The sequence below is a fragment of the Saccoglossus kowalevskii genome, chromosome 13 (genome assembly GCF_978046115.1).
Source record: "Saccoglossus kowalevskii chromosome 13, keSacKowa6.1, whole genome shotgun sequence".
Taxonomy (NCBI): Eukaryota; Metazoa; Hemichordata; class Enteropneusta; family Harrimaniidae; genus Saccoglossus; species Saccoglossus kowalevskii.
The window spans coordinates 11843706-11856753 of NC_140653.1; the positions used below are offsets into that span (position 1 = coordinate 11843706).

General features: G+C 38.9%; 1 protein-coding gene across 2 annotated transcripts in view; it reads left to right on the top strand.

The window, feature by feature from the left end:
- Positions 1–13048, top strand: part of LOC100372125 (small conductance calcium-activated potassium channel protein 1-like) — a 60209-nt gene that overhangs the window by 18005 nt on the left and 29156 nt on the right. For both annotated transcript variants that reach the window (XM_002736164.4, XM_085506929.1), the window contains exons 2-3: positions 4777–6034; positions 6790–6885. In XM_002736164.4, the coding sequence (XP_002736210.3) occupies positions 5315–6034; positions 6790–6885 (816 nt within the window). In that variant the 5' untranslated portion in view covers positions 4777–5314. The remainder of the gene's footprint in view (positions 1–4776; positions 6035–6789; positions 6886–13048) is intronic.

The following is a 13048-nucleotide window of genomic DNA, read 5'->3' on the forward strand; positions in this document are numbered from 1 at the left end:
TACTGTGATTTGTTTACATGCGCCGAGGACGGTAACAGCACAGGGAACCCTGGACGTCATTCACCTATCCATGAAAACAGCGACCCTGTACATGCTAATAGAATACTAAATTAGACTGTTTCCACTGCGGGGTAGACAGTTGATTGGTTTGTGAATGTTCTTCACTGCATATGTTGGCGGTCACGTATACCACTCGGCCGAATTTGAAAGAATATGCTCTCTACAAGGAAGGCATGTAAAGGCTAGATATAATATAAGTATTATTATACAAATCAAATTCCACTCTCGTGCGATATGGCGTCGGCATTTAGACATTGAGAAGACGTTCAGATCAGCTGCAAATATTCCTAAGATATTACTAACACTCTTCGGGTAATGCAAATGACAACACGGCGATAATACGGGAACTGAGATGAAGAGATACATTGTGTCTGGCATGTTGCAGATTCGGTCATCGAATTACTAGTATATAGTGACTTCACAACTCCGCGAGTTATTGAGCTCTTATATATATTCTGAAACCTTGATATCAAAGTGAATCGTCATGCTCAGAATTTGTTTTTACCTCAGTCGAAATTCAGCCGATACAAAACGCCTCAATTGAAACCTGCGTCATATTTCTTCAATTTTCGTGATATTCTCAGTAATTCGTTTTCCTGGTCTGTACACACATTATAGATCCACCCACAGAGTATAATGTTTCATATGCGTCATCTGAAATCTCTGACCAGCGGCATTGCTCTATGCTCGTTGCACTCGTTCTATTCTCGTTTACCCATGTATCCGTGATTATTGCATTCACTTATTGCACCGGTCTTGCTCATATTTCCGACAAAGATGAGTTAGAAACTTAGTAAGTTCTTGCTGTCTCATGCTTCTCTCGGATGATAAACGGCCGTCGGGCGACATCGTCTAAACTAATACGCAGTTAGAAACGAGGCAAACACTATCGACTTGAATTAAAGCGCGGTGGTCGTCGCGCAGTGCGTGTTCGAATTTCATGTAAATAAACAATGTATTTTATACGCGTTGTATACGTCGCTATGAGTCCCATATCGAACAGGACGCGGCACGACGACTGTCGCCCTTTAAACGCGACCAGAATATCTATATACTCCTGACACGCTGAAAGGCAAGCACGATGCCCCCCCCCCCACGTTTCACGGTGCCGAGCCTGGAATGTTACAATTTTAGTATTGGGGATCTCCAAATTGTTGTTATTGAAGATTGTACCGAACACAAATTATCAAACATAAGTTGTCATCTCATCTTTAGATGTACGAAAAAATCGGCACTTATTCTACAGGACAAGCGTGTTCATTAATGCTATAGACCGCGTTATTTTCGTGAGACTGAGAAAACGAAAGTTCGTAGCAGTGGGCACTCAAGACAGACCCTAACCTGTCAAAAGTTCTTCCCCATTAATGTCGTCACCATATCATATCTCGAAAATTTATATTGGCGACAATTGAAGTAATGCGCATTAAAGGAAACTTCGAATCAACAATACGGAAATAGGTTGACATTAGAGAGATGAACTATGACGCCACAAGTAGCTAATAGCAATTAAGATACAATGAGTGTACACAGCTCAAATGTCCGTATTATGTCTATGGCATTGTAATCCTGTTAGACCCCGTGTTCAGTTTGCTGACCGGAATGTATGAACAGTGTATCTCCGAGTTCTCTTCAGCTTACAAACATATTTTAAACTCTCTGTCCATGTGATAGGGGTAATATCGGGGATAACAATACTACGAAATACCGAACTTCACGCATGCGCATTTATCAACTAACTGGATGAGCATTTTCAAAGAAATCACAGTTTCACTTCAACGTAACACGCTTTTTCTATTTAGTGTATCTCGTGATATTGTGCGTGGAACCAACCGGGTACATTCCAAATAAGGAACTATGACGCGTTTTTTTCCCCAAAATGGCGTCTGTTCTATAATGAAAAAGGGTATCTTTAATATCTCATTAATATTGTAACAACGCATGGAGCAGTCGCAAAATAACGAAAGCCTGTCACAATCTTCCGAGATTTCCACCATACAAGACGTTTCATTACTAATTCGCCAAGTATAAAAATCCCCGAATATAAAACTAGATTTTTTTGTTACAAAATACAGCCACTTGGACTACCAAGTGTGTTGATTGGTCGATCAGAAGTACCAACTTGTGGGGGTCCCTAAAAGTCACACGTCCTGATACTTTCATTGATTATTGCCATTCTGGACATGCAATAACATACCTAAATGTTTGGCTCGTTGAATTTCAATGTCATCTGCATGCACTTTTTAAAACAAAAAACAATAATTGCAAAATCTCGTTGATAGTGACTTCGCTGGGATGTTGCACTTTTTAAGGGTCATATGCATACGTAAGATTCCCATACTTATTGACAATGCAGAGTGCGTTTTCTGGGAATCTGGAGATTGCGTGCTTGTCAATTCTTCTAACGAGCCAATTAACATCAAGAAGTCAATGACACCGTCTTCGGCAACCTGAGACGAATATATAGCACGTCAACGAGCGGGTATTGTCCAGTTACATCATGTACGACAGTGTCAACTGTAGAAACTCATTAACGTGGATGGCCACCATTTTAATAGTCTTAGCTAAGTTAGTTTTTCACTGAATATATGTATACTGAAGAAAATTTGAAAAAAAATAAGGCAAAGATTTCAGGCTATCAGTACATAATTAATGAAGCCTGAAAACATTACCCTTATCATAGCACCGCCATGTTGTTTACTAATTATGCGCATGCGCATGTTATATAAGCATTATTTTATCTGAGTGTGAAACTACTATTGCTGGCGTGACACTGCACGCAAGGCTTCGTTTAATGGAACAGCTATTGTTAGAGGTATGTCAAAGGCAGTGGGAACAACATAACAATTTAATGGTGTTAAAATACATTAAATATATATATAGTTTTTGATTCCCTGTAGGTCAAAAATGTGTGCATGATAGTATGTTGGCATAGTGAATTTAAGTTGTACACACCATGCATATTCGAAAAACGGCAGTTTGTTCACGATTCAGTTGAAACACGGGGGTGGGTGCTTCTTGATTAAGCTTGTTGTCTCCTTTCCCGTCCCATTCGCATGAGCCTACAGCTGCGAATTTCACACAAAGATTTTAAAAATTGCATCCATAGATTGTTCTTGAACATTTTTTGGATTGGCATTTGTCATATATTGCCACTTTATTTTAATTTTAACATTTTAATTTGATTTACTTCCAAGCGAAATTAAAGCGGAGGGGTCGTCACCTGCGCATGCGCGGGAATTGGGTCCCAAGCGACGGTAACAACGCACTCTAAAAACGCGAAGGCTCAGGGGTAGACGCTGGTTTGTAAACATCGACACGCTATGGACGTTTGCCGCATGCACAGGGGACGACTCCCCCGCTTTAAAGTTCTGATGTATTCATTTTGATTTCTTGAGATGTATTGAATAATGTGACCTATAGCTTTTGCAAGAAGTGAGCCTATATAAAATATTTAAAATATAATGTCAGTACTCCCACAGGACAAATGGCATATCAGCCAGAAAAGTCGACCTTTGGACACTTCATAAAATAGTTACCGATATGAGCTGGCCGCAAGCACAAATGCTATAAAATTCACGGTGACGCAGAGTTACTTAAATCGCCAGCCGTTGTCTTAATCATCTCCGATTATGTTGTGTGATATGAAGGATATGAGGTTATTTTAGTAATAATTCGACTTGCTGGTGTATTAATAGAATCCTATTCCATCTGATCGGCTTAACCTTGGCACACTTAACCACGTGGCGGGCGCCGCAGAACATTTCCCATCACTCGCTTTTACGTCATCGGCCACATAATGTGACGTCATAAATATGCTTAACATTTCAAATGTGATACTTAATACTAGAACACCGATACTTTTTGTCCGTTTTCAAGCGGATGGGGGTATTTTTAGAACTATAGGCGTTTTATTTTAGACTTATTGTAACTGAAAACATGTGGGTGTCAATAGCATATGGATATTCTTCTAAATTACAGAAACTTTTTATATTTACAATAAAAATAGGATCAGTTCACTATTGAATGTTGTATCCACAATGTTTGGCATTGGTACTACTCGTATATATCGGTGAACTTGATTTTAACTCAGTAATTAGTTAGTTGGCGTGATATCCTCATTCCTTCAGTTCTTTGTATAAACATGGTTGATCGATTGATCGATTGATCGATTTGGTGCGACTGTTACTGCTCATGGAATATATGTGTATATATATATATATATATATATATATATATATATACACACATACACGCGGTGATTGATTGTTTTTGTATTGATAGATCGATTGATTGTCTTCCTCTCTTTCTCTTCTGTATAATATTGTTGTGTATATATCACAATGCAATCTGGATAACATGTCCCATCTGATTAACAAACCCGGCACTCGGGTGTTCCTCTGTGAACAACGAACTATACACAGGTTAATTTAATTTTCTTATTTCCAACACCATCGACCTGACTAGAACAGTAAAGGACGGTGATTGTTAAACTATTATGAAATGTGTTTATAAATTACTCCACGTTTGTATAGGACTAGGAATGGAAACTATTGTTGCATCATGATCGAATATATAATATTGATTTTTAATAATATTATTTCCGATACACCAATTATAAAATTGACTGATAAACAGTTTTTACATGTTATCACATCGACCATGGTGCTGTATGTAATGCAATTGTTGACGTAATCCTTGTTTCATTTTTGTTTACAGGCAATATCTCTGTACAGCAATGAAGAAACCAAAGTAGAAAATAAAATACACAACTTGTGGTCATGATCAAATAAATAATTTCAATTTGAAATATTTGTGACACCGTGACACTAACCTCGATTTAGTCGCTTTACGTCATAGTATTTATATATTGGAGGCTGTATGATTATCCCAACTGTGGTTACTGTAATATATACATTGTAAAACACAATAGAGTGACGGGAATGTGTCTATTTTTAGTGTATTCCCTGACAGGGTACATTCTCTGCACATTCACCGCACTGTGCGTGGGCTGAGCTTATTATAAACTCTGTTTAGAATACATACAAAAGGCGTGATGAATTTGATAGAATACTCGGCGTGTTTTGTTCATAATACTTTAAAGTTTGTTTTGAAAGAACTGACTGTATAGCGGAGGTGAAATGCCGACATGGAATCGCAAAATAAATTAACAAAAAGTGAAATGAATACATGCCAATGCATATAATGTATGCACGTCAGAGTGAGGCTCGATAACTGACAGTACAGAGAGCCAATCATGTCTATTGTTGTTGTCGTGCCAGCCAATGAGAATCAGCGTATCGATTCCACTGAAGACCTAATTAGGCAAATTGACTGCACAGAGCAAAATGCTAGGTCGCCGTGTGCTTTGGCTGGTGAGAACAAAATGAACTCCGGTGGGGTGAACGATGGGACGTATAGCGTTAACGAATCTCTGGAAATGCAACCGAAATGCACGTGTGATCACCGCGATGTAATATTACCGGCACTCAGGTTTAAACCCAGTCACGGAATTCATGTAAAAACGGAGCCGTCTGACAGTATACAAGCGGATAGTTTAAGTGTGCCGAGCCCTATCACAGGACAACATGAACGGCCGAACAGGTTTGCAGAAATAGCCCGTGATTCCGTCCTTGTCAACGGAGCGATTGCACGGTTCCGTCATTTACGTAGTCCAGAGACAACAACACATATTGATAACGACATGAAAGACAATAATTCCCAAGGCCCACAGCATCACTACCATCTAAATCGTCCGCATTTTCAACCACAAGATAAGAAACCATCGGCGACGGATGCGCAGAGACGGCGATCGAGATCAAACGCGAGCAACCACCATGTAAGTTACAGGCTTGGATTACGGAGAACTCTATTTGAGAAAAGGAAAAGACTTAGCGATTATGCGCTAATAATAGGAATGTTTGGAATTGTGGTCATGATCGTGGAAACAGAACTATCGTTTTTTGTGTATAGCAAGGTGAGGAAAATACTGTCTTCTTTAACCCAGCCTCTATAAACAGTTTAACAGTCGTGTGCTATCATGATGGCGTTCTCCTGATTTGCATAACACAGTGGAAGGGGGTTCAACAGGTTCATGTGTAATGGACATTGAACCCTGTATACAGGAAAACAAACACTGACCCAAGCAAACTTCCTTGGAATCATAGTTAATATCTACATGAACTCTACTATTGCAAACGTCAACGAGCTGACAATATGGCTCGGCCGTGTGACATCGGCAGTGTGTCAGTGTACGGAGAGCACTCGTTAGAAATTACCTTTAACGTACCCTCACTACTCGACTGAAATGTCAACACGGCACTGCCGTGAGCTCTGCGGATTTTCCCATTTCATGAGCTTGTTGGAGTTGAAAATTAATTTAGACGACAATCGTGCCCAGTGAAATAAACCAAACGTGGTCACTGAGTGGGCAGTTTCAATACGTGTACAGTTCTTGACATGGTACACCATATTAAAACAGAAACACATTGAAACGCCGGTTTAGCGCGAATGGCATACCACGGTGCTATGAATATGTTTTAACTCCATGGATATACACACACTAAAGCGTAGAACAAAAACGATACGCTCACAATAATTTCGTACCAATACTATGAATTATTTCAATTATCAACTTGTTTATTTCCATATGTTTGTTATGAATGATCAATATTATTTAATATGTATTCATGTTATTGCTGTGTGTATTTCTATGTTTTATTCTATTTTCAGGACGCCGTTTATTCAGTAGCTTTAAAGTCGTTGATCAGTTTGTCTTCAATTGTACTGCTCGGCCTTATCGTTGCTTATCATGCCCGAGAAATACAGGTAAGTCCTTAATGTGTTTACGATATGTCCTTGATGTGCCGCGTAACTTCGTCAATATCGTAGTCAGATCGGGAGTCAAACGTAAACAAAGCATATCTCGAATATTGCCGGCTACTTGGTTTACAATTGGAGTTTAATAAAATAGATTACACATATGTAATATATGCTTGTTTCAGTATCAGTAGCATTAAAAAAATACCGGTTCTGTCCGGGGGTTGGTAGTTTTAATTATAGTAACAGATCTAATAGCTACTTAATATTAAACATGGCGGATTATGTATTCTCGTGCATTTACTAAAAGTGGGACATTTAAACGTACTGGTACGGATGTGTATGTATACGAGTTAGTCTTCTACAACCATTCACTGTGGATGCCAGTGAGAGATGACGCTATTTTTACGCTATAACGACAATAACAATGGCGTTATACCATTCATCTATATTGTTTACAGAGTAATAAATACTCAGTGTCTCGTCACCCATTGTTCCGCCTCAGTCAACCCTCACAATCAGTCTTGGCTTTCCCTGACCCTCCGCCTTTTACTTAGATACAAAACGGTGCCAAGCCTTTCTTTCATCGCTCGTTGCCTGGTGACCACGTCGAATGACGTCATGTATTGTCTTCGTCGGCGTGAAGCCAAGTTTACAAATAAGTCTAGAATTACGTTTGCTATACGCCACTGACGTAAAGAAAATACGGCAAAACAGGCGCCTCGACAGTTGGAACGGCTGATAAATCCTTTCTGTGGGCCCCTCGATTTTGCTGTCTTACGACTTGTATTTATGTATATTCGTCTAACTCTTCGGCCTCTCAAAGTTAACATGTCGCCACGCTAAAACGACGTCGCCTTTTGAGTATTCGTAGTGTCACTTAAATGTCACGTAATTCGGAACAAACGTTGCGGTGTCGGTAGAGAAAAAAGTAGTCACACGTTAAACGCTGTGTTTTTTTTGTTTTTTGTTTCAAATTTTGCAAAGGGCCCCATTAATCGTTATGCCGCAAAAAAGCTGCTTTGTAATTTAATTTGTTTTAAAGGGACCGAGAAAGAAACGACGAATCTAATTCAATACACTTCTAGCTGCCGCCGGTTTACGCTGCGACACATAACGCGACACTCTTAAATGGGTAGGGCCTTCTATTAATAACCATCCGTTATAACACTAAACACGTAAGCTAACACAGCACTCCATACCATGTACATGTAATACCATAACCACAACACTCGTTACCTTGCTGTATTACTGGGCGATCTCGTATACACTATATAACGTATTTCAGATGTACGTCAACGCTACTGTAGTAATAATATATACATATATATATAAATTGAAGTGTTATTATTTACAATACCACGATGCTCGTTACAGTGATCGACATGAACAACCCCTTCTGTCACAATTGTTAAACGCCATCTGACAATCAATACCGGGTTGCAATACCCACATTCAAGTTGAACACGACCCACCAAATGGTTTATTACCATTTTTTTCACACACAATAATAATACCGATTATAAAAAAATATTAGATGAAAATAACGGCTATAGATTATTAATACGTTTAAAAATAATCCTCCTTTGGAGATGGTCAGTCAAATTTGGCGTCTGTATTTAGGCTGTTTCAATGTCAGTGAGTGAGCTATTATTTTTTTAGTAACACACGGCGGCAAATAATCCACATATGCTGTGAAATGTCGAGGACAGTGGATGTGAGGCGTTAGGTGATACACGCAGGTCAAAGGGCTATGTGGAAATTGATTTGAATTGCGTCTTTTTATTTCGGGATATATGTAATGTTCGTTTCACGTTTCATTTGCGCCTGAAAAAAGACGACGTGTTATAATGTGATGTAGATTTTCGTCTATCTGAAGTAGTTCGCGTTCCTGATTGTTGGGAATTCTGACATCATGTGACCAGAACAGCTGCTATACTCGGGGGGGGGTGCCACGAAATGAAAAATACACATAACGTTCAGAGACTAGAAAGTGTAGCCCAATGGTCGTCTTAATGTACCTTGTTCAGGTTGTATCTCAGGACTCATGTGCTACGATCAAAACGACGACAACCATATTTCTGCGGAATAAAAAAAAAATAAACGATACTTGTGGTTACGAATACGGTATTTTATGAATGTGAATGATGAAGAATTTCTACCCAGTTGAATCATGGTGACAGGGAATATACCAGAATAATCGTTTTAATATACTCCGTCGTAATAACATTAACACGCATGTCAACGTCGGTCGAGTAAGATTGTATAATTTCCCAGTGGCGGATCCAGAGGGGGCCAGGGGGCCATGCCCCCCAAACGCATGTCGATTCATATCATCTGGATTACGCATAGCTTCTCTGGGATTTTCGCTCCGTAGTGTTGCTGGAACTGTAATTTCCGTTCCCGCTTCATAGATTTGTAAAGTATCACCCCTGACCAATATATTCATTATGAAATGTTGAGATCTTAGGTAGGTAATGACAATTAGCCTGTATAATATGACTTTAAGCAAGATCCTAAATTAGGCTAGATTTGTAAACAATATACTAGTGTAATCACTGAGTTAGGGTGCCTTGTTTGTATTTTTTTAAAAACAGTATCATTTTTTTATATTATTCCGGAAATGACGTTTCATACATCTGTACAGTCGGAACTTTGCACAATATACCCTTTAACATACACAATACAATGAATTATTAAAATATAAAAGTATATTCTCGCAAAAAATTTGCTGGCATTCCAGCTAAATTAAGATTCTGTTTATCATGCAATTAAGCAAATGTAGCTACCAGAATTGAAACAAAACATTTCAACCTTACACCAGTTACCGAGTACTAGAACAAATCTTGACACCATAATAAAGGAACAAGACCCCTAACATTTGAGCATTGAGTCAAAGAGTTGAAATTGCCAGCGTTTCACAAAGCTAGTGAGTTCCCGACCCCTTGGGATCGGTCTCTCGCCGGGTATTGTATAGGTGGTCCGGTGTTTTACACTCTCTGTGCAATTGTAGTTGTGTAGACGGTGTATGTCATCACTTAACTCAGTATCGGATCATTAAATATGCATTTACTTGCCAACAATGATAGATACATGTCTGAAAAAATGGAGTACTTGCATTCGTGACGTCATAACTTATGACAAGTTAACCTCTGGAGGTGCTGGACGTCGTATGTAGTCACGCGATATTTGTAACTGGGAGATCCATGAAGGCAATAAGCTGAACTTATTAGAATAGATTTATTTTTCACCGGTTGAAAATGGTCCTGTAATAAAGTAAAGTAATACCGTTTACGGTTTATATTAGACAACAAATTATTTGCACAATGGATTTATTGTTGAAAATGAAAGGGCACTAACCCAACTCAAGCGTATTTCAGAGGATTTGGCAAAAAAGAATGTATCAATTGCAAAGAATTTATTTAAGACATTTGGTGTGTGCTCGATGAATCGTTATATTTTCATCCAGAAATAACCTTTCCCCTGTGTCATATAAATGTACCAGGCCGAGGTCAAACTAGTATTTTTTTGGACAAATACGGTATCTCGTAGATGTTGAAGGTAGGTCGCGTAGTCGAATACATTGTTATCAGGTTGTTTATCTCAAATCCATCAGAAAATAATACCCAAAGTATACCTCTTTATTTTGGCGGCGTACAGTTAAATTATTCAAACGATTATTAATTAAAAAATACCGATTTTGCAAATAGGTCAATATGTCAACATTCACGGTCATGATGAAACTCGGAATGCTCGAAATCGCCGTGTGCGAGATATGTGTACGTGTGACGGTTGCACCCAACTGTACCTCTACGACTATTTTCCCACGATGCATCTCTTCAAGTTTCAGTCACAGTCGACAAGAGTAAAGAAACTGACATGTGGCGATGTGCTGATTTATGTAGTTCGCATGAGCTGTGAAACGTACATGTCACTCGTCAAACCGCGTGTGCATAATTACGAAGTAAGTGATTTCGTCTACCTGGATTATCAAACATTAATATGGGTATGGATGTGAAATCTACATCAAAGAGGCCCCACAAAACGCTGAAATTTACCACGCATCATTTCAAAACAACGCTATGTATCAGAGGCACATTTTTATTCATTTCCGGTAATATCAAACAAATAGATATATAAATAGAACTACTGGAACTCTTTGAATTCAATAAACACTCGACATCCGGACATTTGTGCATAACTCAACATGCGCGCTACAGTGATTCAGTGACCCTTTCTCCGGATCTAAGTTTTGCTCAACAACAGTGTCGCCACCGTGAGTGTGCCTGCAATTTGGGAAAATTAAGGATGGATGGATGGACCACGAAGAATGAAAACAAAAATAAATCGCGCTCAAGCATGACTTACCTTGATGTAGTTGCCATGGTTATATGTAGTGTGATCATACGGGTTTAATGTTCAAATGTACCCAACCATGTCCCAGTAAGCAGCGTAGTTTACGTGAAGGTTGCACAATGTGTAATGTGTTCATCAATTCCCCTGGCGAGAAAAATTACAATATTCATTCATGGTGTTATTTATAAATCCCATCTTGCAGGTCACTGTCAGCATATTTTGCTTGACGTCACCGTATTCTGAAAGAGGTTGGGTATATTTATTTCTCTTGTAGTTGGACGAGATTATACTAGCTCGATAACAGATCAACCGCTTATTTATATAAAATGAAGAACGCGGCATGTGCTCACTGTGATTTACACAAGGATGTGTATTAAGGCCAACGCCGCACTCGGGGGAGAGAGGGAGAGAGGGCGATACATATAATCTCCCCCAGGTCAAGTAAAAGTGTAGTTACGCAGGACGTCCTAGATTAAAATGTTTTTACATATGGAGCAAGAGGAGGTGGGGTCATTCAAAGTTCAGCGAGTTCATTGAATTACCTTCACGAAGTAAAATGCCGCAAATGACAAAATGAGTGCATTATACTTTACCGTTGCCCGCAATTTAATGGGAATTGTTGAATATTAATCTAAATTGGTTGCCTACCACTTTATATTTTTTCATTGGTACTCGAAAATGTAATTTTGACGGTTATTTGTTGATGACTGGTAATTACTAGTATTGCCGCGTCCTTCACTGCCTATTATTGGTTTACAAAAGCATTATTTGTAACGAGTATGGACGCACGTGACTATGACGTCACAATCATCAATTGTAATCTGGTTGTCCGCCAACGAGACACCGACGATAGAGTTTACGATTCGTTCAACCTTCCTCTGTTTTATGTTGCAATGTCAGTTTGTTTATAGATCGTACATGTGTTAAACACACACGCATGGAGCGGGGATTTAAATAGAGCTATCTAAACATACAATTGGCACGTATGTATGACGTCACAGTTAAGCCGATATTGATTTGTAATCAAGGGGCACAGTTATGATCCTCGAGGATAAAAGCAAATTACTAAAATCAAGTTAAATATATTAACTGTCTGAACGTGTTTTTTTCGAAGCTTTGCGTAATAGTATTCAAGCAGCTACTAGTATCAAAACTCAAATTAGACGGTGTAACTTTATGACATTTTGATTACCTATCGCCACATATCAGTAGATACCTGCTCTACCACTGTAGTAATGGGATAACAATTTCGCCGCATGTACTATTTAATAGTGTTGAACAACTAAACCGGTCCAAGCTTACTATTTATTAAATTTATAGCATGGTTAAATTTAGCGTGCTGGTACATCGTTATTCGTGTATGAAGATGTACTAATTGGCCTTAGTTTGTTTCCCAAATTAACGACTAACAAACTGGGTTCAAGATTTGTAACCCATCCCCTGTGATTTTATTAGTAATCTAAACAGATGCGTATTGTTAAATTGTTCACAAGCGCGCATCGCCGCTTTCAACACATTGAGAATCGTACTGGGGCTGGCAGTATTGATATTACGAAAACATCGACTTCATTAGAAGCGATTCATTACAAGATTTTGTGTTGAACATAAAGTTGTGTGCTACCCATTACCTGTGGGGGTAAATAATCCCCCTGTCAAACGCTCATCTTTTGTATTGCTGTGGAAATATGTCAGTTCGTTTGCAATTCCTGGTACGCATGCGTGCCGCCGATTTGTTGCGGCTTCCTGTCAATATACTGCTCTGTCTTATGGAGGTGCATTACGAAACCTCAGATAACTAATACATTTAGTAGTTGTC